General features: G+C 44.4%; 1 protein-coding gene across 3 annotated transcripts in view; it reads right to left on the reverse strand.

Moving 5' to 3' along the window:
- Positions 1-13,588: 13,588 nt before the first annotated feature.
- Positions 13,589-27,334, reverse strand: part of MAPRE2 (microtubule associated protein RP/EB family member 2) — a 138,679-nt gene continuing 124,933 nt past the window's right edge. For all 3 annotated transcript variants that reach the window (XM_020282377.2, XM_020282381.2, XM_020282380.2), the window contains 2 exons: positions 24,547-24,705; positions 13,589-16,354 (listed from right to left, as the gene is read on the reverse strand). In XM_020282377.2, the coding sequence (XP_020137966.1) occupies positions 16,280-16,354; positions 24,547-24,705 (234 nt within the window). In that variant the 3' untranslated portion in view covers positions 13,589-16,279. The remainder of the gene's footprint in view (positions 16,355-24,546; positions 24,706-27,334) is intronic.

The raw sequence follows: 27,334 nt of genomic DNA on the forward strand, positions 1-27,334 counted from the left end.
ATCCTTCATAAGAGGGACTATTATTCCCAGCTGGGCCTGGAGCATTTGTGGGCACAAGGAGCAGTGGAGTAGATTAAAAGCAACATCAGAAACTCTCACATCCTCTTTTCTCATCTCTATTATTGGCTTGCAGCTTGTTTAGTGGTCAGTAGGAGCTGAGAGGTGAAAGGGGAATGAGCAATGAGGTGGGGAAACCAGGGTCTGATCAACAATGAGGATCTTGATGTTTTTGAAAGATAGTATTTAGCTCAAATACTACTGAGTGGCCAAGATGAAAGTATATTGCGCTTCTGAGAGCACAATACGAGAAAGTCTTCTAATACAGAGTTATGTTTGTAGGGCATATCTGAAGAAAAACCTAAATAAAGACAGATTTCATGAAGCTTTGCCCCCTTTGGTGTCTCCTGCCTTCTTATTTTCTCTCCTGTCTCTCTGGGTGGCCTTACTCTGTGTAATATATCGACAGGGCAACCCAAACTGTTTATGCTCATGTCTGCTCTTGCTTCTCCGGTGTGAATAAGTATCTAAGGGCCTCACTAGTGTCATTTCCCTGGCAAGGCCTCTTCCAAAGACATGCTGTGAATCCTTGAACTCAGCTTGCTTTGATAAATGCAGGCAGTATATATTAACACAGTACATATGCAATAGCCATTTATCTTTTGAAAAGATAGCTTCAGGCCTTCAGTTGCTAGGGATGGCTAAAGCTGTCTTGGGATGCCCTGAGCTTTGATGATCCTATATAAAGACCTGGAGTTTATATGGGTTGGTACATAGAAGATTCTCAAAACTAAAGATCTTGGATTTCACAGGACTTGAATTTAATTCAAGTGACTTAGATGTTTTGACATTTGTACCTGCTAATGATTACAAGTTGTTGTGTAAGTTTATTTATGGAGGATCCATCAAAATATACCCTGAATATGGTGACATTAATGTTCTAATTTATTTATCATGGCGTGACTGTCAGATTTGAATGAATTTGCTTAACACAGGGGATGATACACCTTACATAATAATAGTTCAACAGCAGCATCAGAAGGACTCCCATGTATGTGGTTGCTAATGTCAGGCACACTGAATGACTGAATTGTTTTTCTTCTGTTTGGGAAGGTGTTGAGCTTGAGTGACAAGGGAGGAAGCTTGGTACTGTTGGAGAGTGCCTGTAGTTAGAACTGGTCCGCATCCAAACCACTCCACCCAACAAGGAAGTGGCTCAGGGTTCCAACAGATTGAGCTGCAGAGCACAGAACCATGGCAGATTAAACGAGAGCATCTAGGCCAAAGCTCAAGTGGGTGCCAGATCAGATGAGGAGGAGGAGCAGGAGCAAGCCAGAGCAGGGAAAGAAAAACTGGTCGTGAGGCTACCTCAAGGTGTCCAAGGACACTGGACTGAGCTAGTGAGTATACAAGGGCAGGCAGGAGGCAGAACTCCAAAGGGCCCTGGGCAGAGTTGGACAATCTGGTTAATTAGAGAGCTATCTGTAACCAGCTCGCGTACTTTGCAACAAAAATGTCTTAAGGCACGTGCCCTGTGCAAGAGATCAAAATCACTGGGCTACTACCCTGATTGGGCTCGTTCTGGCTTTGGGAGAGTGGGCTCCAGAAAGGCCTAGGCTATCCCAAGAGAAGCTGGCCATATAGGACTCTGTCCTCTGCTACCTTCCTTCATCTTCCAAATAAATAGCAAACTGCATAGCAGGAGTCAGGAATTATCACAGTTAAAGGAAAATGCTGGAGAAGAGGTAGGAAACTTTGGTTCTTTCCAATTGACTTGACACTTTATAATCTGGCAGCTAAAGATGTAGTGATTCCACACTCCCTGCTATCTGATTTTATTATTTGGCATACAATATAATGCATTCGGTGCATGTCTATTCTTTCATTTTGGTGTGGTCCTTTAAATATTAGAAGCGAACAGTGGAGGAAACAGGGATATCTTAATGGAGGAAGTCATTAGGTGGTCTCGGTTTCCAGTTTCATTTCAATAAATGATGGTTTGCTCATTTTAATTTGCAATACAAAGAAGCTATTGAAGCGGAGGAATATTTTCTTGTTCAAAACATTAAAAATAGTAGTTGAAATTGTTTCCACATCAGAAAAAGTTCTCTATAATTTTCTCATTCTGGTTCCTCTTTATATTTTCTATAAAGACCGAGTTGTGGTTGTCATAGCAATTCCCTTTTCTGCATTAAATTTCGATGCTTGGATTTTTATTATTTGTATCTCATAGCAAGAAAAGACCCATTCAAACATAATGATAATTATTTCCTTTTAAATACTATCTGACCAGAATAAATCTTTTAAACTTTATCTCATCACCCTAACATTTTCTAGCCTCTGAATAATAAGATTCTTTAGAATTCTATTTTGATGCACCAAGAAATAGTCTCATGAGTAGTTTGAAGAGGACAATGTATGAGTCCTGATACCCACCGTCCTTCCCTTCCCTCTGCCTTTAGCACCTTCAGTGGCTGTGAGGCCCTTGGGGATTTCCTTCATGTCTGTATACGGGTGGTCCTGACTTAAATACCAAAAACCTTCACTGGATTTTGTTTCCTTTTCTTTCTCCCAACCTTTTTATTTCCTTCCTTTTGCTTTTAAATTTTGTTTCCATGCAGTTTTCATGGGTTATTTTTTACCCCATTACTCTACTAAAAATTCTTTTGAAGCTGACAATGACCTAATTCTTGTCAAATCCATTAGCTTCTCAGAATATATCATTTGTGTCTTTCGTGTGGCTCTGACATTGTTGACAGTTAATCCTCTTTGAAGCTGTTCTCCCTGGTTTTTCTTCTTTGTCTTTTGTCCTTCCATCCATCTTCGCACCTGCCTATCGGCTATGCCATGCCAAGGTGCTTTTCAGGGCCCTGCTTTATTCTGGCCTCGGAGCGGGCCTTTCCCACTCCTATTCCAAACTCCTGTTCCTAACAACCCCTGTTCCAGACAACTCCTATTCCAAACTGTGCGCCTTCCCCCAGGTTCTGCCTGGAACAGCTCCGTGTTCCACATTCATTTACTTGGTGGGCTTATTCACTGTTGGGATGCTACCTGTCCTTACAGAGGGCTCACCTTCAAATGCACATCAGTGCTTCTGACCATTCACCTGCACTGAAGTTCTGTATCTCCAAATGTCTGCAAGACATCTCCGCTTTCAGTACCTGCCATCCAAGTCTGGGTTCTCAGCTTCTCCTCCAATCTCAACTTGGCTGTTCTCAACTACTAGAAGCACTACCTTTCTGCCAGTTGGACTGTTACGTCTGCATCTGCTTCTGCCTGCTCCCTGCTGTGATATCACGCCTCAGGTAACCTTGGGAAAGATTCACTGTGCACTGGGGAAAGAATAGGAGCCCCAAAGGCAAATAATAACATCTTAGTATCATTATGAAAATGATTTTGATTCCAAAGACTCCCCAAAATGCTCTTGGGGACCCCCAAGGGTCTTAGAATCCCATTTTGAGAATCATTGATGTGGAGCGTTGCTAAGTCTTTTTCTAACTGGACATTTTATTTTTCTTGTTCATGACCTTTCAATTTTGGTTTTGAGGCTTATGTAAGAAAAGTTCAAAATCAAACACAACATGTAGTCAGAATAAAATATTTATTGATTTAATTCAGTCTCCAAGTCTTGAAAAGACATCATAGGATAAAGTGGTAGCTTTTAAAAAATAATGATGTTAAACTTCCATGCTCATGAGAGTCAGATTACACTTCATTTTCTCTCTCTTGTCCTGGTCGCCTGGACAGCAGCTTTCTCTAATGTAAAACTAAATTTTCGTTCTCCATGTTAACGGAGGGCAAAATGGATATACAAGAAATAACTCCAATGTTAAATTCCATCACTGCACTTTTTTCTTTATTTCTTTCATTTTTATTTGGTAAACTGAGTCAGAACTATGTACTCAGAACTGCCAGATGTTAGAGATATTGAATTTGTAGGCAAAATGGTCCCACCCCTAGAACCATACCCTAGTGAGAACACAGACTTCAACACCAGTAATCACAATACAGTGTGTTGAGGGACAAGATCTAACTCCTTCAGGAGAAATCCATGGTGACACAGGGCAGGGCACTTCTCTCTTCTAAGATAAAGGTAGGTGACAAATGATCTCCAGTCCCTTTTCTGTCAAGAGATCATTCATTTAGGATGTGTAGATCCAAAAATTCCTATCACTCACCAGTTAACTGTGGAAGTCTTTATTCTTCTGGGGACTGGACACACCTCAGAGAGTTGAAAGTATGGCAGGTGGACAAACTGTGGGGCGGGGGAGGCAGGAATTTAGAGCTAGAAATGGACAAGGTGGTATGGGCACTGAAAACCGAGCAGTAGTGTAGGTCTATCTCTAGAAAGCAGAGAGAGCATTTTCTTTTCACATTACACTTTAGTTCAGGCATGGAATGAGAGAAATTATATCAATACCAACACTGCTAATTGCAGCAGCTAACAATGTGCTGAGTATTAATTAACTCTGTGCCAGGCACAATGCTAAGCTCTTTGCATGTTTATCGGTTTATTAAATTCTCATAACAACCTTCTATATAGGCACTTTTCATTCATTATTAAGTGTACTGTGCACCTTCTTTGTACCAGTTCGTGTGCCAGGTGCCAGGGCTGGGATGGAAGCCAAACACACATCGTCTAGATGGTTATGATGCATGGAGTTTAGTAGTGGAAAAGTTAGAAATTAGCCAAATAATTCCACTAATAAATACACACAGGTAGTTATACACTGTACTGAAGGCTCCTATATATAGCTATTATTTATTGAGCACCTACTCTGTACCAGGCTGTGGGCATACAGGGCTATTGTTATTACCCTTATGTTCCAGATAAGGAAACTGAGTAAGTTTCTGTAAATAACCTGATAGCTTGCCAGACTTAAAAGATGGGCCCTTATTCACTTGTGCTAGTGGAAGAATTACTGAATCCATGTGGAAAGGCCCAGAGAGTAGACCATCTCCAAGGTCACTGTCTTGGCCGCGGCTTGTCATCATCAGAGATGGCTAAAGCAGAGTGTACAGTGGGGGTCTCACCAGGCACCTGGGAGTCCTTATCCTGATGAATGAGGCAACAATTATGTTTCCTGCTTGGATATCCAGAAGTTGGGAATACAAAGAAAGGAGTATAGCATGGTTTCTGTGTTGAAAGTGAACAGCACGTCCAGTAAAATATGTGTTTTAAATTACCCCTCGGCTGTTTTTTAAATCACAACCAATGGAGCAATCTGTCCAAAGGAAGCATTTCCCATAACCTTCCCTTTGGAAATAGCCCAGGTTTTCTAATTCTCAGTACAAGGAAGGCATTTTCAGGAGAAGGAAGCTTGGGGGAGAGAGTAGGGCAGGAAGAAAGGGAAATTTTTATAGATAGTGTTGATTTCTAATGAGCTTCCTTTAGCCTATGCTGCCTTGCTGGTCACCGTGATGCTTGCTTGTTTGTTACTCAGTGTGCAGAGCAGTGTTGGCCCCATGAGTGGCATCAGAGCCCTTCCGGTGGCCCTGTGTTCCTCTCTGCAGTTACAGGTCCTCTGGAAAGGCTGGAGGCATTGACACTGCCTAGAAAACTACTACTTTCATGGCCATGGCAGAGTGTATGGGAAATATATGATCTTTTATTTCTTTTTGGGAATGGGAAAAAAAGTGCCATAAGTGAGATGGAGCCAGGTGAGGCCATGTCCTTATTATGGAGAAGGGATTAAATGGAAGATGAGTGTTGGATGTAACAGGTGACTTATCTGTGGCTTCCACCTGCCTGTCCACCCTGGGAGGGCCAATTTAAGAGGCAGCAGGTTGGTGAGCCGTGCCTGCTGGCTGGAAAACTGTGGGGACTTCAGTACACGTCTATAGAGGAGGGTGAAGGAACAAAATGGAGCCAATATTTCAAAAACTAATTCATGTTGAAAATTCACTTTGGACCTTCTGTGTGATTCCTCTTCCTCATTGAATTAGCATAGGAAGTGAGCTCAGATCAACTAAATGAGAAAAACAAATTTAATTTGCCATGAAGGTACCATTTCAATTCAAACAAGCTTTTCTAAGCATCTACTATGTGTTGGGAAGCAGCCTATAAAAGAACAGTTTTATTGGATTTCTACCCTCCCCTCTCCTCTTCCCACCCCACTTCCAGGGTAGGAAAGCTATGCCTAGCTCAGGGAACTATCCCTTAGGGGCCATGTTTTTTGATTGTGCACAGTATTTTTGGAATCAGAATTTTTAAGACCCAGAAGCGATCTCAAAGATCACTTAGTCTAATTCTGTCATTTTACACTTACATTTTATGAAGCCCATCAAAGTTCAGTGACATGCCCAAATTATTTTACAGCTGTTATAGCAGAAATGTGACTCAACGTTCTCTTTGCATGATGCCTGTACAAAGCAACAAAATAAAATCTGTCCTTCACTATTATCTACATTGTTCCAGCTATCTATTGCTGCATAACAAGCCACCCTAAACTTAGTGACTTAAACCAATTTATTAATCTTTCTCATGGTCCCACGGGATAGCTCAGCAGTTCTTGCTTGGGTCTCTCTGGGGATTGCTGTCAGATGGATGGATGAGCAGAGTCGTCTGAATGCCTGAGGGGGCTGGACACCCAGGTTGGCTTCTTCATTCAGGCACAGAGCTGGCAGGTGATGCTGGCTGTCTGCTGGGAGCTCAGCTGCACTTGGCACTGGATTGACAGGAAGGTCCCTTCTATTCCATAAACGTGGGCAAGTTATTCCCTCTCAAGAGCCTCATTTCATGAGAATGTCTTACGTGGCAAATAAGAGAGACTCAAATTAAGTTACCTGTGAATTATTTTAAGATTATACAGACTCAAGACTTCTATAAAACTAATCAACCATATTTCAGAAAATTGTAGCCAAAATGTTCCTTGGTTCTTTCCTGTCTGCTCTCATTTTTCTTTGGCTACTTTCACCTTTTTTCTATTGGAAAAATGTCAGTGTGCCATGATCCTTCCCTTCCCCAAGGCTCCCCTCCCTGTGCATCCCTTCAAGCTCTTGCACCCGCTGCTAAGGTCCTCAGTCCTTAGTACAAAGGACAGGGGAGGAGAGGGTGAGGAGGGATCTAATTGCCTCGCTGGCAGAGTCAGACCACGTGGTCAGTGGCAACCCTGAATACTGACTGTCCTGGTGAGATGCTACCTAGGGCTGCTCCTGCTGCAGGGGCCATCGGAGAAGCGGGCAGTATTGAAATGTCTAGCACTAGGGTCATAATAACATTATTATAATATTTATATTACCCCCCTCATAGGACTGGACTATCGAAACCAAAATTAGTAATAGCCACCATTTAGTAAATATCTACTATGTACAAGGTATTTTATATACATTTTCTTCATTTATTTTTCAAAACAACTTTGCAAACCAGGTATCATTTATACATTCAGATGAAGAAATGGAGGGCAAGGAATGATATGCGATTTATTTAAAATGACACAGCTAGAAGTAGCGTAACTGGGATCTGAATCTGGTTCAGATAATTTTCAAAGCTAGCTATTCTCTTTCACTCGGGAAACCATTTTGCAACCTGTAAAGGATTCTATAGATAAAGTTAAGATTTTTATTAAAATATTATCCTCTTTTCCCCTACAGACTTATGTTTTGACTGAGGAAGCATACCATTTGTCAGTGAACTTTTTCTAGGATAATTCTGAGGGTTACAGGGGTGTGTAACAGCCAATACTTTCATATTTATCGCCTACACTGAAAATTTCCCTATCACTAAATTGCCAAGGATTATTGAAAAACACCTGAAACAAACAAACAAATAAAAACAGATTGACAAAAGCCAAACCCTTACAATGCTTCTGGGGAAAAGTGTGACCCTGCCTGTAGCCATCCTCTCCTGTGTGGCAGGGGGTGACCTGTGTCCTGGCAGGGTCCTCAGCCCTCAGCTGAGAGCAGCCCCACCCCTGAGTTTGCTGACTGTTGGGAAAGGAACCGGGTCTTGATGAGCAGCACTCAGCCTCTGTCCTCTAAGAACTTGGCAGGGGTAGCACTCTGCAACCTCAGTATTTATCTAAACTTAGGCTGCAGGGAGTGGCATGTGAGGTGGTCTCTCTCACTATTCTTGGACTCCACAGTTTATCGTGGATGAAGCCCGACCCCCTCTCCCAGAGCTGTTTAGACGTGCAGACACTGCTGTCCCTGGTAGATTGCATTAGACCGCACTGCATCCTGGCATCATGTCACCAGGGACAGCTGGAAGGAAGCAGCTCTATCACAGCGTCACTGTATTTGCTGTGAGATGTTGTTAAGGTTGGGCTCCCTGCATCACTTAATTTCTTCCCAGGAGGGGCCATGGAGAAATTTCTCTTAGGCTAAGAACCTCTACTCCTAAGTAACGGACTTGTTTTCATCTTATGGGCACTTTAATCAGGACTCTTGCGGATACCAAAATCTGAGGATGCTCAAGTCCCCGGTATAGAATGGTGTAGTATTTGCACATAATCTACACATATCTCCCTGCATGCTCTAAAGCATCTCTGTTACTTATAATGCCTAATAAAATGTAAATGCCATGTAAATACAGATGCTCTCGACATACTGTAAAGTTGAAAAATCGTTAAGTTGAACCATTGTAAGTCAGGGACCATATGTGGCTGTTACACTGTATTTTTTAAAAAATATTTTTGATCTGAGGTTGGTTGAACATGGAGATGCAGAACCCATGGATACCAAGAGCCAAATGTACTTCCGTCTCGATGTTGGCTACGAGGAAGCTCAGAGGTAATTTTTTCTCCATTAGTCCTAGGAAATCTAAAAGAACTTGGGCATGTGGAAGGCCACTAACCAGACCTCTGCCCTCGTCTTTCCCTGTCTCCTCACTTTCCCTTCACTCCGATTTCCTCACTTATAGGTAAAATACTGCTTTTAAAAATATGCAAAAGGCTTCAGCTTACTTTTTTGGACTAAGGTAGAACCTAAATGTAATGGACTCAGAATGACTGTTTCTATAGAGCCCCAGTAGAATAGCATCAGGATAGTGACATAATATTTTAAGAGTAAAAGGTTACTTTTGACTGCTGTGCTTCGCCCATATTGGTGCTCAGCTTTTTAGAACAAATTGGAGGAGGCCTGGCTCAGTGGCTCATGCCTGTAATCCTAGCACTCTGGGAGAATGAGGTAGGAGGATCACTTGAGGTCAGGAGTTCGAGACCAGCCTGAGCAAGAGATCCCATCTCTACAAAAAATAGAAAAATTACCTGGGCGTGGTGGCGCGTGACTGTAGTCCCAGCTACTCAGGAGGCTGAGGCAGGAGGATTGCTTGAGCCTAGGAATTTGAAGTTCCAGTGAACTGTGATGATGCCACTGCACTCATGTCTGGATAATAATGGGAGACCCTGTCTCAAAAAAAAAAAAAAAAAAAAGAAAGAAAAAAGAAAAGAAAAACCCAAAACCTCACTTCCCCCCACTCCGTGCCTTTTTGAGCTTAAAAATTTGTTTTGTGTCTTTCTTAGGTAGTATTAACAGCTTCCTTGGATATATGTTTTATATTTAAAGTGATGCCGTATTTGCTAATTTTCCCTTCCTGTTTCTTCCCGGGGAGACAGGTGAGTTAGCTTGAACATACACATCTACCCTTTAAGTAAAGAAACGTGACCATGAATGAACACCCTTTCTGTGAAGCAGCAGCCGGTTCCTTCTCTGGTTTCCAGGCCCGGTTTCTCCAGGGGAGCAATGTTAATGGGCCGAATGGCCAAAGCCTTTCATGCGATGGATGACAATACTTGGAGCTGTGTGCGACTCTTGTGCCGATGGTGCAGCCGTGGAGTCCCTGCCAGCCCTCTGCCAGCCTTCGGCTTCCCATCCAGAACCCTGCCTGTCCTACGAAGTGAGCACAGTTCTTGACTCAAAATCCAATCTCATCAGACGAGGTCTGTTCCTGCTGTGCCACATCTGGGCTAATGACATGATCGAGTCCCCCACCAGGCCATTTCTAAAACAGGAATGAGTGACTTGGAGGATACAGGAGTATTCTTAAGATATCTTAGAAGGCAAGAGGGCCCACCTCTTACATCATTGTCACTTTTTCCACTCTTACCCTCTTTCCTTCAGAAGGAAAACTACATTGCAGGGCTCTCACTGACATGGAGCTACTAGGGGAATTAACCAGGGGGCTGAAGCCTGCAGAGGTGCAGCTTTGACAGGCACAACTGTTTGGGATCCCTCATTCTAGATTGGCCATAAGGTTAGCCCATTAAGCGCATGCATATTGGGTTTAGGGGCACTTCTATACATAAATTCACTTTTTTTTTTCCACTTTGAAGAATGCAGCACAGTCATGCAAGAAAATAGGACAGGTATTCACAGCATCCCGGAAACAAGTCTGGGGAACAGAACATCACGGTGAAGGATACTAGATCATGACAATCATTCTCTTCTTAGGAGCTAAATGAGGCTACTTCACAATGTTATGTGTTGAGCGTATAGCTATGTGGGCCAAGGTACTATTTTAAAGTCTTTTGGAAACTGGCTATTATGTAGCAAAATCGTGTGCTCCAACTAGGAGTTATCTACACTGTAGAGCCTTTGCTTAGAAAAAAATGGTGGTGATACAACATGTTGATTAATTTCTACCATTATGTTCTCAGAAGAAACAAATTCTTATATCTGAGTCCTTTTATAATAGATCGACTGTGGGTATTACAAATATAATCATCCACTCTGTGCCTATTAAATCTTTGGTTTAAAAGGAATGTTTCTCATCCTGAAGTAAAAGTTGTCTGAATTTTTAAGAAAGTAAAACTGAACAAAACCTTGGATGTCGTGGTGATGATGTCTTAGGTATGACTGAGCAGCATCTTGTGATATTTCAAAACCAGTAGCAAGAAAAACTGAAAATGTTCTGAGGTAAAATTCTTATTTTCCTTCCCTGAACTTTTTTTTTTTTAAACCTCAAATGACCCTGAGCTTATTTTGACACTGCTTAGCCTAGAAGAGCCTAACATTAAACTGATTTTCTGTGGTCTTTTTCTTAAAGATATTTCAAGCTCATAAAAAACTGTCCCATTAGTAGGAGGTCACACTTCAGCCATATAATAAATATATCAGATTGGAAGACAGCATCTTAGTAGTAAGCTATGAATTTGAGTCAGAAGAAGATTCTAAACACATTTATGAGAACTTTTTATTACTTTCTAATTTCTAAAGCTAATTCTAATTTCATTTACACTGCCAGATTTGATCAAAACATTTTTTGTGAATAAGATAAACATATCTTTACCAATTTTATTTTAAACAGATGACCTTTAAGAACAAAAAAAATACCATAGTGTCTAGATATGAGGGATGTTTGCTACAAAGGAAGTGTGTACTTAACTTTTATTCTCTGGAAAAGAACACATTTAGGTATTGGGCTCATTCCCACTGCAAATCATAAATTCAAAGGCACATTAATATGTCATTACCCTTTAAAAATACTTAATTTACCCCCAGTCTTGATAAAAATGCTACTAAATATCACAAGAAACCTGTTTAAGAAATTAAAACTTGGCAAGCTAAAAAGTTCTAGCATTTTTTCCTTCAGTGGAATGAAAGAAAAAGGCATTCAACAAATTAACTTCAGCTGGGCCTTCCACTTTGCCTACACTCCCCAACCCAACACAGAAGCAAGCACAGCTCACCAAATGCACCTTCTGAACATGCCTAATCTGTACAAGACATGGGGTCCGGGTCAGAGCTTGGGGAATCTGCCCTGGGGGAGTCTTGTGAGCCGGGTGTCACATGAGGATCCTCCATGTATTGTTGCATTTTCTCTTCAGCTTTGCTTTCCTTAAGGCAAATAAAGCCAGAGCTCTTCCAATGAACAGAGAACATCTTTTATACGTTCCTAGTTCAGCAAGACGGAAGGTGTTAGACATTCAGGAAGAAGCTCTGATGCAACAACACCAGTGCTGTTTGGCAGCATTTCCTAAGTGCTGAGAAATTGGGTCAGTAACGTTTACTAGAGATAGCCGCCTACTAATGATCATGGTAGCTGTGTTCTAGCAGTTAAAAGGAAAAATAAGAGGTCAGAAACTAAGGGGGGGTGTTTTAGAGAATTGGCATTTTATAACTCAAATTTAGTAGAATTTCATTAACCTTTTTGGGGGGGTTGGGTTTCTGGATTCAGGAGCCTAGCCATAATACCAGCAGCAACATATTGCATTTTTAGAGATGATGTTAGATTTCACACAATAGAACAAGCGTGCTATTTCACCACGTTTGAGCCATCAGCGACAGGTCTACTGGAGTCCAACAGTGTGCTTTTTAGGTAAGATGAATCACATGTATTTTCAACGATTTGTGCAAAAATGTCTAAGTGGAGGATCTAGTGTTTAAAGCCCCAGGGTTGGTAAATTCAATGGAAAACACAAGCGTGCTCCGAGTATGAGATTTCACAATGCAGGTGATGGTGCATAGACCTCCCAAAAGTGCCCGGGTGGGGTGGAAGGGTGGTCAATGTGGTCTTCTGTTATTTTCCTGCTTATCTTAATAGAAAAGTGCATACAGGCGAATAAATGGAAAATAGTTGCCAAAGGACAGCAGAGAAACAAAACTGGCCTCTAGGTGGTGCTTGAAAGCAGTTTAGGGAAGGCTGGCACCCTCCCGGGTTAACAGGGAATATATTGGATGAACCTCAGTGACCTGCAGGCTCCAGGGTAATGTCTTTGTCCTACTGCTACCTGTTCTGTAGTCTCCACAGGTGGCACAATGGGCCAGTTTCAATACATTTCTTTTTTCATAGACTCCTGTGCTTGTTTTGTATTCCACTTATAGCTTATGTTGATAAAGCATCACCGTTGAAAGTCAACAAAGGGGTGAAACACACTCAAACAGCTTTGCCAGTCAGGACCTTCTGTCACTAAGCTTTACTAAGAAACATCTGCCTGCTTCTCCCAGGTTCCTATCCGCCCTGCACTGCTGTGTCCAGATGGAGTGAGTGACCCATTTTGTTTGCTTACAAGTAGAATGTTTCCCAAGGCAATGTTTTATCTATGATTATTATTTGGTAAAATTTTTAAAAGGTGTTATAGCTGCTACATTTGATATCAAATATTTAACACTAATTCCTGTTGAAATATCTGCCATTAATAAAAACAAAGACACCCCCCTCTCCCCGTGTAAACCATAATAAAATGTGGGTGGATGAGTGAATCCATGCAAATCTCCTATTCACGCTCATATGCTCACTGAAAAGGGAAACTTTAGCAAAACAATTTAAGAATCTATAGATCCAGGCCGATTTTAACATATGCTTTTTTTTATTAAATATGTAAAAAGGTCAACGCAAGTCAAGTTATTCACATATTCATAGACAAAATACTATTCTACCATGCAACAATAGGTGGGTAATGTAAAATGAATGTGATACATCTGAATAAGACTTTTTCATCTATTATGTCATTACTTATCTATATTTATAATTAACAATACATATGTTTACATTCCTTTCAGTTTACATTTAATATATAACAAAAGCTTTATGGTGTACTATTTAGTAAAAGTAATCTGAATACATATTAAACCTTAACGGAATAATGAAAATACTCACCAGGGAAGGAATTCTTGGTTCCCTTCTGGAGTTTACTTCTCTCGGGTCAACAGAGTGTTTGTCTTTTTTTTTTTTTTTTTCCTGCTTTTCTGCTTAGAATAAACATGGGCTTTCTCTTTGCCCCCTGCTTCGATCACTTCCTATCTGATGGTAGCAGTGGAAGTGCTATAACCGGCCAGTAGTGGGCATGGGGGGGGGGAAACAAGGATGAAACTGGGCTTCCTGAGAGGGGGGAGCAGAACACACACCCAGGGACACTTCTCAGCCCAGCCCGGTGATGTGTGACCAGGGGCCACAGGGGAAAGTGTGCCCCGAATGCTGAGATGAGAGAGCGATGGGGTCCTACCATTATGGGGAGTGAGTGGTCGTCTGCACAGAGCCCGAGAGGACTGACTCAGAAACTCAAATGTTAGAGATTCCCCAAAGCAGCTGTGACATCCTCTGGGGTACAGCACAACAGAAGATGTGTAAGATGGGGACAGAAAGAGGAATTAACAGCTCTTCTCTAAGTACATGAATAGTCTGCCCAAGCCTTCAGGAAGAATGGAGTATGGTGACCAGGGAAAGTTCTCTTTGCAGGTTAAGAGATCTGGCCAGAGGGTTTATGATTGAGAAGGTTGGGGAGCTGGACAGAGATGGAGTGGTTCCAGCAAGAGTCATCGGGGAGGCTTATGTGAGTTATACAGTATTAAGCGGTTTCTGGAGAAGACAGGATCTTGACTCCCTGCTACTCATCCATGGGCGTCCACATGGCAGGAGTATGACTGAAATGTCCAGAGCAGGTGAAGAATGGCCTTAGAAACCACTGAAGCGTCATTGGCATGGAATTATTTATTGTGACCTCTTTATAAGAGCTATTCTTTTAAAAAAGAAAATTTGTGAGTACAACAGGCTCGGGAGGGCAACACACCATGAAAAGCATGATGCTACGTATAGCACAGCCACTACCTGTGACCAGGAGTGGGAGGATGTCACTGCTGAGAGCTAGGCTGTCCAGCCTTAGAGAAATGAGCTGCCGCTGTAATGCAGAGTGAGCAGGAGAGAGAAGAAAGGGAAACCAAATACCACGGAAAATCCATCCAGTTCCGCACAGTGTGTTGCAATAATCTCAAAAATACAAGCCATCTTTTCCACATATAACTTAATAAATACCACCTTGCTGCAAAAGATTTATTTTGGAAAGACTTCTTTTGGTGAAAAGCTTCGATGCCAGAATTTAGAATTAGTATTTCATCCATTAATAAAGAAATTTCAAAGCTTTATGATACATAATTCAGAAATTTATTTTAAGCTTTTCAGTTAAGTGGAAAGTGGGGTGGGCACATTTGTTTCTTGTTTTTGTTGCACCTGCTAAGTCAAATAACAAGTGAAAGTAAATCTAAAGTCAGAAACCAACTGAATAGAATGATCCGGGAAGGGAAACCATCTGTCATAGGAAAACAAAAAAAAATACAAAGATTTGGAAAGAGACTAAGAAAATGTGCAAATATTAGTTAAAAAAATAAGGAATGCCTTTAATTCATTAATGTTTCTCCTATTTATGAATTGCCATGGTTTAGCAAAAGGTCAATGACAAGGAGGGCCCTTGTGTTAAAGAGGGGAAATTCCTTATTCCGGAAGATACTGGGAGTCATAGGTTTTTCTGTGCTGTTACTTCAGTGTCAACACCGGACTGCAGGACTCTGGTTCTCCCTTGGAATTATGCTCCTATTAATAAGGTCTTTACTTCCAGCCTTCTAGCAAGCGTGCAGCCTGACACAGAACCCTGGAGCTCGGAGCTGCATACCCTGGAGCTATCTTTTAGTAGGAGTCCCCTAATGTGAATGACAGTTTTGGGGCTGAAACCCACATGAGGAAGAGGGACAAGGCAGGAAGATCTATACCTATCCAGACCCCCTTTGGACTGCAGATGACTGATGACAACATCTTGGGGAGAGTGGCTGCCCACCAAAGAGGACCCTGAGAAAGAAAACAGCATGAGAACCTGGGGTGGGGGTGGGGGGCAGGGGCACAGGGTGAGGGGACAAATCTGAGATGGTGTTTTCCTTGAGTGAATGTCTTTCGAAACTAACAACATACTGTGTGGTTGTCTAACATGCTGATGTATGAACTTCACTGGGCCCTGAACTCCTAACTTTGAATCCATTATTTTTTCCCTTTTAGTGTTGTGAGTAGAGGAAAAAACTGACCCTATGTTTTCCCCCACGACACAAGTCACTGTCGTTATGGCTTTCATATCAAGTATCTGTTTCCCTTTTTCCAATTAATTATTTGACCAATTTTACGTTCAGAGGTTAGACTCGCAAACATCAAAGCACCACAAATGCGCGTGACATCTAGTGACACTGGGTTGAGAAATGCCAATATAAATACCATAGATCAAATTACCATTGTTTCACACCAGGATAAAAAGGGGGGTGGCGGTAGTGGTGTTGGGGTGGGGGAGAGTTGTTCTTGGAAAGAAATGAAGGAAAGAGCAGAACCAATCTCAAGCAGCCAAGTGGTGAAGTTGGATGGATGTGACCCTACAATCTCTCGGCTAGGTGGCCAGGACGGCCGCCTGCTAATACATCTTGGCAAAGGAAATGGGAACCGAGTGCGGTGGCTGGCGAATGCACAGTGTGCTGATGGTAACGGCAGATTGGGAACGACTGGTTTCTGTTGAGCTTGAGGCCACACATGTTCCAATTCTCCAGAAGAAAAGTTCCCATGCACAATAGAAGTGTCAAGAGCTGCCAGGACGGGTCAGTACTCTTCCTGCTGCTGGAGCTGCTGCTCGTGGACCTGCTCCTCTGCTTCCGGCTCTTCTGTGTGGCCCTCCTGCGGGGGCAGGGGAGAAGTTTCAGCTGAAGTAACTCACTGTGTGTCTGAGGCCCTGTGGCGTCCCAGCCCATGGTAACGGCCTATGTGGTGTCTTGGGACTACGGAGAGCACCAGGCTTAGGCACAACTCGCCATGCAAATGTCCCCCAGCTCCCAGGGGCCGACACACACGGGGACACCTCAGCTTCCCTGAGCCACCAAAGAACAAATCATTCTACAAAGCACAGTCCTCAGGCTTTAAGGGCCAAACTTTTCCTTTGGAAGGAAATCTTCCTAGAACACATTTACATACTTTTCTACCCTCTATAAAAGAGTAAACTCAACACAATGACCCAAGAGTGTCATGACAACCACAGATGAAGCTGCTGTGACATAAATGGTATGCCCGGCCCCTGCGGGGCGTCGGGTGGTCACCCCTGGCAGTGTCAGCCTGAAGGACACCCTCTGTTATGATCTGTTATGAATCTGATGTAGGCTTGGACACCAAGCAACTTGTTAGCATTTCTGAGGGTGAGGAAAGCATTTCAGCCACGGTTCAGGGACCGCCCTGGGCAAGGAGGCCCAACAAGGAAGCTCAGGATCTTTAGCTCAAGGACTTTGGGACATCTATTTAGGGTACCTGAGGCTTTCTGGCATACTTTCTGCTTATTGACTGGGAACCAATTAGGGGAGGCATTCCTCTCCTTGGCACCACGTGTCCTATCTACTCCTGCCCCTGACCCAGTGAAGCACACCGCGGACACTCACTCCAGGGGCCTCAGGCTTCATCAGCCACACCTGCAAATCTTTCACGTTCTGACCTCACAAACAATAATCTGCTCTTCTTACCTGAGCAGAGGGGGCACAGCGGATCAACAGGAGCTCAGTGCTCCCTCCGTCAGGGCGAGGGGCTTCTGCCCCCGCTTCCTGAAGCCTAGCATGAACCCACAGGTAGCCAATTCACGCGCGGCATGATCATCTCCCCAGATCCCCGAGCCAGAATTACTTCTCTCCCTTCTCCTGCCGCACTTGTTTTCTTCCTCTGCTAGGAAACTGATTTGGAAGCCTGTTCAAGCTGTTGACCTCCCCCACTGGATCCCTAGGTTACCGGAGGCAGGAACAGGGCCTTGGTGCTCTCCGGGCCATACCTCACTTACTGCAGGACTCGGCCTGTGTTGTGTTGAGAGGAGGAATCACAGTGGGTTCAAGTGGATGACCAAGACAGTCAGACTACCAGCTAAGGCTGCTCGCTGCTTATTTCCTGAGAGGCAGTGAATGTGACATCAAGGTTATAAGCATTGGACTCTGGAGTTCACATCCTGGCCCCGCTATTTACAGCTGTGTGAGTTTGGGCATGTGATTTAACTGCTCAGTTAACTGCTGGGCCTCAGTTTTCTCGCCTGTAAAATCAGGGATAAGAGCCCCTGTGAACAGAGTTTCCAATTCATCGATCAATGAATCAGTGCACTCACTGACTCCAACAGAGGAGTTAGTAATTTAAAGTAAGTGCCTAGGAGAGTGTTTGGCACACGGTAAATATAAATGTGAGCTGTGATCATTATTTGTTAGTGGGAGAACTCTTTGACATATATTCTAGAAGTACAAATAATTTTAAGAAAAGTAACCCTTTCTGCGACAACCAACAGTAGAAAGTGACATCATGTTGAAGACTGGAATCAAATCTGGCACTGTCCCTTGCTGGCTCTGTGCCACCAGGCACATTATCTATAAATGTGAGCTTTCCCATGCCTATGGCCACCCTCTCTTGTCACCACCTGGAACTGTTCCTCCTCTAGAATGTGAAGGACCAGCCTCTACTCTGATCACATCATGAGTCCTTCTGACACCTGTACTCCCAGATTCCTTAATTGCAGATGCTCTTTGATCTTAGGGGGACCTCAGAGCCCTGAGCCCCTCTTTACTCTCATTCTGCCAGGTTGATGCCAGGCCCCTAGGCATTGCTGCAGCTGCAGTTTGGGCAGCGTCCTCTGCAAGCAGCTTTGCCCTCTGCCTGGCACACATGAGGGTAGTCCTCTTAGCTCAGAGTCAGGGCCTCAACTGGCAGGAAGACCACACATTTGTGGGAGCAAAATATTTCTTTTATTTATATATATATATATATATATTTTATTTATATATATTTATGTATATATAAAAATATATATGTGTATATATATATATATATATATATATATATATATATTTGAGACAGAGTCTTACTCTGTTACTTGGGCTAGAGTGCTGTGGCATCAGCCTAGCTCACAGCAAACTCAAACTCCTGGGCTTAAGCGATCCTCTTGCCTCAGCCTCCTGAGTAGCTGGGACTACAGGCATGTGCCCCCGTGCCCGGCTAATTTTTTCTATATATTTTAAGTTGTCCAGCTAATTTCTTTCTATTTATAGTAGAGACAGGGTCTCACTCTTGCTCAGGCTGGTCTCTAACTCCTGAGCTCAAATGATCTGCCAGCCTTGGCCTCCCAGAATGCTAGGATTATAGGCGTGAGCCACCATGCGCCCAGCCAGGAGTGGAGTATTTCTTGCTGGGACAAGGCCAGACAGGAGATAGTCAATGGCCTCCCTCAGTCCATGCTCTCATCTGGGGAAGAAGAATGAAACCAATGCTCATGGGAGTTTAACAGCAACTCTGGACAGGGCACTCCCGGCTGTCTGTTCTGCCACATGCTCCTCTGAATTGTGAAACACCGCTCCTCCCTGGAGCCTCTCTCCCTGAATTGATGGCTCCTCTCTCCAGGCTCTGCATCCTTGGTTCTTGATTCTGTCGGAGGGCTCTACAGCCCTGCGCGTGTTCCTCCTGGGTGGCTACACAGCTGTCTCTCCAGCTGGGCTCTGAGCCCCTCATGGCTGAGTTATGTTGTTTTATTCCTCATCTGAACTCTTGAGTGCTGGTGTGGTGTCTTCCATATTGTACCGCTCAAACTTCAGCTGGCCTGAAGTACGCTTTTCGGACATAATTGTTTCTGTGCGTGTTAGGCTGCTGAAAGGATCTCAGAAATGAAGGTCTGTTTTACATTTTATAGAAAATCTTGTTTGCTCACATCACAACTGGGAGTTAAGGGTGGAATAATGGAGTTAGCTGAAGTTGAAAGACCTGGATTCAAGCAACTGTTGAGCCTGTAAAAAGCTATAGGACTAGGCAACTACTAGGGAACTACTCTCTTTCCGATCATGTCCAGCTAGCAGGTGGGTTCACTACCCTTATCTATGGCTCTGAGGTCTCCAGCTGGCCAAGTGCAGCTGCCAGCGCACACTGGGCTGATGTCCTAGTCACGGGATACTGCCACCGGTGATGCCGTACATCTGCAGGCACTGTGGACCCCGGACCCCTCTTTCTGGGCACTACTAGCCTAAAGAGCAAACCTCCCAGATTATCAATAGATTGCTAGTATTTGGGGTGCAAATTAAGGCAGTCTGGAAGTCTGGCAGAACATGCCAGTAATTCTGAGATATTACACATCACAGCTGAGAGCTCCCAGCCCACACAATGCTATTGTAGGCTCACAAAAAAAAAAAAAAAATCTTTTTCATAAGCTCTATATGAGAATGAAAAACTTAATCTCACATGTAAGTAGGAGGCCAGGCAAAACCTATGCCAAATATGGGACTAATGTAGTGGAGTGTCACTTAATTAATTCTAATATGTGCATATCAATCCATCACATCTTTTTAAATGTTTAGCTGTGAGTGACTGTGTTATAATTCTTTATTCTTCTTATAATCATTAGAAAGAGAAGTTGGAGGACAGTCTTAAAGAAGGCTCTTGGCCACTGTGGGAGGAAATGGGAACACAAGAGGGAGGAGGGGCCCTCGGGAAGTCCCAGTGACACCCTGCTCCCGCCGTGGGAGGCAGCGCTCCACGGCGTCATCTCCCGCCACTCTCGCCAGCTGTGGCGGCTGTTCTTCCCTCTCTGCTTTGCTCATGCTCTTTCCTCTGCCTGCAAATTACTCTAGCTTAGTTCTGGAACTGCTGTCACTCCCAGCGTCCTTCAGCGTGCAACACAAATGCCATCCTTGCTGTGAAGTCTCTGCTTGGTCCTCCAGGCTGTTTTTATCTGCTCCCCACACGAGTTTATTTATGTCTGCATTATCACATGTATCATAGTGTGACACTTATTCCAGTTAGTCACATCCCTGTCTGTCTCCCTCGCTGGGGCTGTGAGCTCCTCAGGGGATGGTGGGGGAGAGAGGTTGTGTCTTTTTCTATATACCCAGTGCTTAGTGTAGTCACAGAAATATTCCAGTGACAGAAGCACAGCCCACATCCAAACAGTGTTGGCTGAAGGAGAAACAGCCTTTAGGTCAGTTTAATGGCGGCTTCCATGGCAGCCAGTACCCAAGGAAACAACTGTTTATAAGCTGGTGCACCTCAGCTGACAGAATCCATGAGGGAGCCAATGACTAAGCTTAGACACCTGTGGCCCTAAGTTAAGTACTAAGGGAAAACAAAATGAAAATGATAAAGATCTGCTCTGGAAACTTCCATCACCTTTCTATAAGTAGGAATTGAATCACCTCTGTGGACTTCCCTACTCAAGACTCCCATTGGATTTTCACCTCTTCCAAACATCATATTGTAGGGTGCTTGACTATAAGAATCAGAGACCAATCATCACCAAATAAAAATGAAAAGCTTTCACTCAGCGGAAGAGACCCCCTCTGGCAAATACCCCTGCCTGAAACGTCAACACATGCCCACTGGCGTTTCTCTGCAGAGCGTGGGCCACAAACCCAGCCTCCTACCAGTCCTCAAGGAGGACTCTGCGAGAGGCCACCAGACATCTCTGCCACCTCAGATCTGTGCGCACAGCCGTAACCAACAGCATCACGAACAAAGTACTGACATTTCTTCCCGTTAGGCACGTGCATCACACCTGCATCACGCCTCTACCCGCCACCCGGGGGTGGGAATGGCCTGGAAAACAGGACAGAGCGTCAGGGTCAAGCACGGTGGGGCAAATGGAGGACTCCCAGAGCGGGCAGCGGGGGGTGCACGGTGGCCTCGTAAGCACGGAGCGCAGTGTTTAGCACAGTGATGCCTTTCCAGAGCACAGACACGGGGGAAGGCGGGCAAGGGGGGACGCTTTAGCAAGGCTCACTCCCCCGGGGCTGGAACCCGGCTGGGCTTCGGGGAGGCTGCCAGAGAAACAGGATTCGTTATCCGCAGGGAGAAAGGCAAACGCTTGAAGGCTTTACGATATCTAGGACGATTCCTTGAACCTTAGCGGGGGAAGCAGAAAGCAGAGCAGGCTAGCTGCTCCCGAGCCTCTTCAGCAGAGTCGCGCGCGCACGCCGCATACGGAAAGCACCCAGCACAGCGTCCAGGCACACTGCAGTCTTCTCTTTCTTTCTGCACAAAAACCAAGGTTAAAAAAAAAATGGGTCTTGTCGTATTCTGAACAAGGACACCTGGCATATTCTAGATCAAACAGTTCATTCTCTGTAGAAAACTCAGTACAGACTGATGTCTCTTTGGCAGTTTTCCAGATGCAAAGTTGCAATAAAAAAAAAAAATATCCTGGAACTAGAAAAATTAAGCCAGCAATTGCATTTGAAGATTTTGTTCTGGTAACCCATACGTGCAGTTTATGTTAAGGCTGATATTTTCTCTTCTAGATTCTAAGTGGGTACCCTAAGTAATTCTCCTCCTGGATTCTGGATACTCCTTAGCACATACTGCAATCGTCTTTCTCTCTGGGGAGTTATTTGGAGAAAATCCAGGTAGGAATTCGACTACTTCCCTTTCCACACCACAGGGCGTGTTTAATTGAAGACTTTCCAGTGGACAGTCTGTCTTGAGGTTTTTCCCCAAGTAGTATGACCTTTATTTTCTCCTTGTCCCATGGCACCCAATATGCCGAGAGGGAGGTAATACAGTTCTTAGGATTTGAGACTCTGAGTTAGATAAACCTGAGTTCAAATCCCACTGCTGGAGCTTATAACCGTGACTTGTTGGGCAAGTAATTTCATCTCTGAAATGTAGATAAGTAACAGCACCCACCCAACAGGGATGGGGTTAAGGTCAGAAATGTAGGCAGGATGTGAATATAATACTTAGCACATACTTAATGCTCAGTAAATGATAGCTATTACTACTGTCATGATCCTATTTAAAGGTGGCTCAGGCTTGGAGAAGGGAGAGCATGACCTTAGGTTCAGGCTAATTTTAGGGTTCAAATGCAAATTATGACACTGATGAACTTGGGCAAGGTATTTAACCTCTTTACTGCCTTAGTTTCCCTCATCTGTACAATGGGATAACAATATCTACCTAATAGGATTCTCAAGACCATTAAGGGAGCTAATAAGCTAATATCCATAAAGCCCTAGGCCTTTTCCTCTCAAGCCTCATCCCAGGTGTCCAAGGACAGGACCTGCTAAACCCATTATCCAGTCTTAATGACTGATGAGGTTTTAAAGTATTACTTCTCCTTCGAGTGTCTGCATTTTAATAATCGTTGCACATACACTGCAAGAAAGGCTCTCTGAATCCAGACAGCAGCAGGGTGGTACTGGGGTGCGGGGCGTGCATGGGGTGGTGGCGATGGGAAGGGTAGAACATCTAGGTAGATCCCCTGAAACCACACCCAGGAGGCGAACACTCTTGCCAGGTGGCCCGCTGACCCTTAGCCAGGCAGTCAGGGGACTGTGCGGATTCCTCATCTGGAGTTCACTATCAGGTGACGGTGCTTCTGCACAAGGACTCCCTCTTGAAACAAAATCTGGCTTGAGGTTAGAATCAGAAGGTTTTCCCTTGCGCTGGAAAGTGCAGGGCTGGGAAGAAGATTCGATACTGCACACCAGCCTCGCTCCCACCAGCAGGCATTATCACAGACAGACAACAGCACTACTCGCTGTGTAGACCTCATTCAATTGAGCCCTAAACAAGTCAGCGGAGAGAGTAACCATAATTCATCCAGTGCTTGACAGGCTACCAGCACCCTGTACATAGAGAACATCATAGACATGCCACTCTGCACTATAAATCGGCCTCTGATCTTCCACCATACATGAAAATATTGAAAGCTAAGTATTCTGTGAAGCCATCACAGCCTCTGGGGTCTAATCAGGTGGATTCCCAGGACTTCAAAATAAACACTCTGAGCTACTGATGACCAAAGAAAGAAGTTAAAAAAAAATCTGCACTTGCTTCAGCACTAAAAAAAAAAACAAATAATAATCTGGGGGAAATGAAAAAAAAAAGTGGTGGAGAGCTCCCAGCCCCCAGACACAGTTCTTCACAGTTTAGGAGAATTTCACTGCTAGGATTTTGAGTCATAAATAGAGTAAACATGTGCCTGGTATTCAGCTGGAATAAGGCTTGCTACACGCTGTGGGAATACCCACACACACGGCTCCACCGGGAGCCCGAGAGCACTCAACCCAGCAGAAGGAGAAGCTCTACAAACCAGCCCCTTGTCACTCGCCTCCTACAATTCGTTCTGGAAGGTAAAGTCCTGTTGGGCTCCTGCTCCTGCCTGGTTGCCCAGCCCACCCTCCCAGCACAGGCAGGCCTGGGGTGACCTGCCTCGATCTCTGCCATCTATCCTGCCCCTTCCGCTCCTTGCTTCGGCAGATTCTGCTCCTCCCCTGCTTCTCACATCTGCTTTTCATCACCCTGCCAAAGCCACATCCGGGGTCTCCCTCGGTGCTCACGAGAGCGCCAACTCTGGTGGCAGGTCCTCCCCACAAAAGAGGCCTTCTAGAAGTATTTACAACAAAAGTCTGTCCCATAGTTCTGGTCTGTCCAGGCCATAAATAACCAAGACAACCAGCTTTGAAATAAAAGCAGACAGTTGTGGGGCTTAAGGGGATGGGGAAAAGCATCTAGATTATTTCTTCCTTCAACCACACTCCAATCTTTCATGAAGAAAGAAGAATCTATATATACATTCTGACTGCTCGCTTGCTTAGGGGGCTGAAAACCATTTGGGATTTGGCTGCATGAGTGTATTTTTCTCCGTCAAAGATCTTCCACCCATTTCTTCCCAGATTAATTTATGAATGCGTGTCCCACAGGCCTGGGTCAATGGATCGTGATGACAATGTTTATTACTCTGGGGATATCAAATGTGCTTAGCTGGGCTGTCATTCTCAGAGGTCCTGGGGAGGTTATCTAAGGCCCGTTGATCAAGGCACTGCACTTTGACCAAGAGTCGTTTTAGAACACAGGAGCCAACAGCTCCCCACACTTACGTGTTCGTCTGAAGCATAGAGCACTTCCATTACTCGCTGCACGAGGTCATCGTTTTCCTGCCCGTGTTCTTGGCAGAGTAGCTCAATCTCTCTCAACTTCCCAAAGTAGAAATCCCTTTCCTTTTCCACGCCTTCAAGGGCAAGTTTTAATGAATGTACCTGCAAGGGAGGGAGGGTGGAGAAGAAAAACCCCAAAATACAGTATAAGAAATAAGCGACCAGTTATACCTGTGAATAAAGACCCAAAACATATAGAAAGAGACCTACAGAAATAACCAATGTGTAAGTTTGAGGGAGAAACAACAGGGCCGTTGTTTGGAGCTTGAGTTTGGGCCAAAACGTCCAGTCTCCTCAGAATGCTAATGGTTCCCTTCAGCCAAGTGAGTGTTTATTAACTGGGGTCAGAGTGATCATTCTGCTTGTAAGGTCTCACCTTACAAGGCTGAGAGTATACTTTCCTCCAGGAAATACAGTACAGGCTGGGAGTGTATTTTCCTCTCTTGCTAACATGGGCTGGAACACATCGTTCTCCTAAAACTTGTTGCTATGGTCTCAATGTTTGAGTCCCTCCAAAATTTATATGTTGAAATAGTAACTCCCAATGTGATGCTATTAAGAGGTGGGGCTGTTGGGTGGTGGCTAGGTCATGAGGGTGGAGCCCTCATAAATGGGATTAGTGCCCTGATAAAAGAGACCTAAGGGAGCCTGTTACCCCTTCCAGTCTATGAGGAATGGGCCCTTAAGCAGACATTGAATCTGCTGGCACCTTGATCTTGGACTCCCCAGCCTCTAGAATGACAAAGAAATAAATTTCTGTTGTGCATAAGCCACCCAGTGTATGGTATTCTGTTACAGCAGCCTGAATGGACTAAAAGCACTTGTCCATAATCTGATCATGAAGGCGGGAAAGTAAAAGAGAGAGGCTGTAAGGCTGGCCATTTAGATGTATGGTGAGGACCCTCCTTTCTTCAGATCACTTGCATTAAGAGCCACCCCGAGCTTCTGACCCCTTCAAAAATGACACTGAGCCGAACAGACATATGCTCTCTACCGAGAAATTGGAGCTTGGTGACACAAGGAACACCGAAAGCCTGGCCAAGTGGATCTGTCACACTGTCTCTAGTTTGGAGTTTGGGTGTATCACTGGAAAAGCAGGAAGGCGTGGAAGCCCCACTCACTCACCAAAACAGCTCTCATTCCCTCTTTTTCCCCTTAATTCCGGTTCCAGAACCTGCCAAGGCTGTGTAGCTTCTCAGGGTGGTTACAGAGATCATGTAAGTGAAGGGGCAAAAGTCAACAGAGGGCCTGAGAACTCAGACAACCAGGGCTGAAGACACTTCGACAGGGGTGTAACTAGATCTGGTTTCAAATCTCGGGCTGCCACACTCCACGAGCACAGCAGCTACATGCAGGCCCAAACCGTCACCCCATTCCTGATCTCTGAGAATCCCCCCATTGTTTTTATTCTTTATTTTTATGTATAGTATGTTCTTTAGGAGGTAAATTAAGTCTTTCATGGTCCTCCTTAGGTGAAATTTTTCTTTTAGTATATTAAAAATCACCCTTAACAGAATTTTTAAACATTAGTCTTTTTTTGGGGACAGGGTCTCACTTTGTCACCCAGGCTAGAGTGCAGTGGCGTCATCATAGCTCATTGTAACTTCAAATTCCCTGGGCTCAAGTGATCCTCCTGGCTCAGCCTCTCCAGTAGCTGGGACTATAGGTGTGCACCACCACACTTGGCTAATTTTTCTGTTTTTTTTTTGTAGAGGTGGAGTCTCACTCTTGCTCAGGCTGGTCTCAAACTCTTGGCCTCAAGTGATCTTCCAGCCTTGGCCTTCGAAAGTGCTAGGATTATAGGAGTGAGCCACCACGCCTGGCCCATAAATGACATTTGGAATGCAAAATGTTCTTCTCTCTCTTTCCAATAATTTTTGGGCCTTTGCACATGCAGCTTAATCTGTCTGGAATTATTGCTTCATTCAAACACATACTGAGCCCATGCAGTGTCCATCTGCAGCCAGCTCAGTCTACAAGGAAGAGAGGGATGGATACCTAAGCGCCACGAATCCATCTGCTGGCAACAGCACAGGGCTGAGATAGATTCTGTGGCCAAACCCGGGGAGCTCCCCTTGGACCAGGCATGGACACTTCAACCCAGGGAAGCCAGGTTTTTCTGCCTCCTGAGTGCTTTCTCTGTATAATGAGCAAACAGCCGAGGCTTTTGAGGAAATACCCAGCGTAAGTCAGGCTTACAACTTGCACTGCAGATGCATTAGATAACAGGTGCTCAGCTATAAACACTCCCTGATAAAAACCATCAGTAGCTAACTTATATGATGAAAGATCAACTGGCAAGCGAAATTCCACTGTCATAGTTCCACTCACTAAGACTGATGCCAGCCTCATCCCTCTCCTGTTGTGGCAGATGCCTAAGCGATGGAGGAGATGCTGGGGATGGGTCCTTGAGAGAAGTCAAGGGCAAGGAGGGTAAGTTCTCCTCGTCTCATGGTTTTCCCAATGCCTCCCAGTGAGTCTGCAGACTGCAGGTCCCCCCAGGCCTTGAGCCTCAGTGACAGCCATAGTCTCCCCCACCAGTGGTCCTTGAACACTTGGGCTAACCCACCTCCCCCCACCAGTGGTCCCTGAATAGCAGTGACTCCAATGCACTTCCCATTGGCTAACCCACTGCCAGAAAGAGCCCCTCGTTTCTTTATTTATGTCTTTTTCTCTGCTATGTCTCTTGGTTCATCTCTGTCACTGGAATTGTCAGCACAGTACACCATGG

The sequence above is a fragment of the Microcebus murinus genome, chromosome 17 (genome assembly GCF_040939455.1).
Source record: "Microcebus murinus isolate Inina chromosome 17, M.murinus_Inina_mat1.0, whole genome shotgun sequence".
Lineage (NCBI taxonomy): Eukaryota > Metazoa > Chordata > Mammalia > Primates > Cheirogaleidae > Microcebus > Microcebus murinus.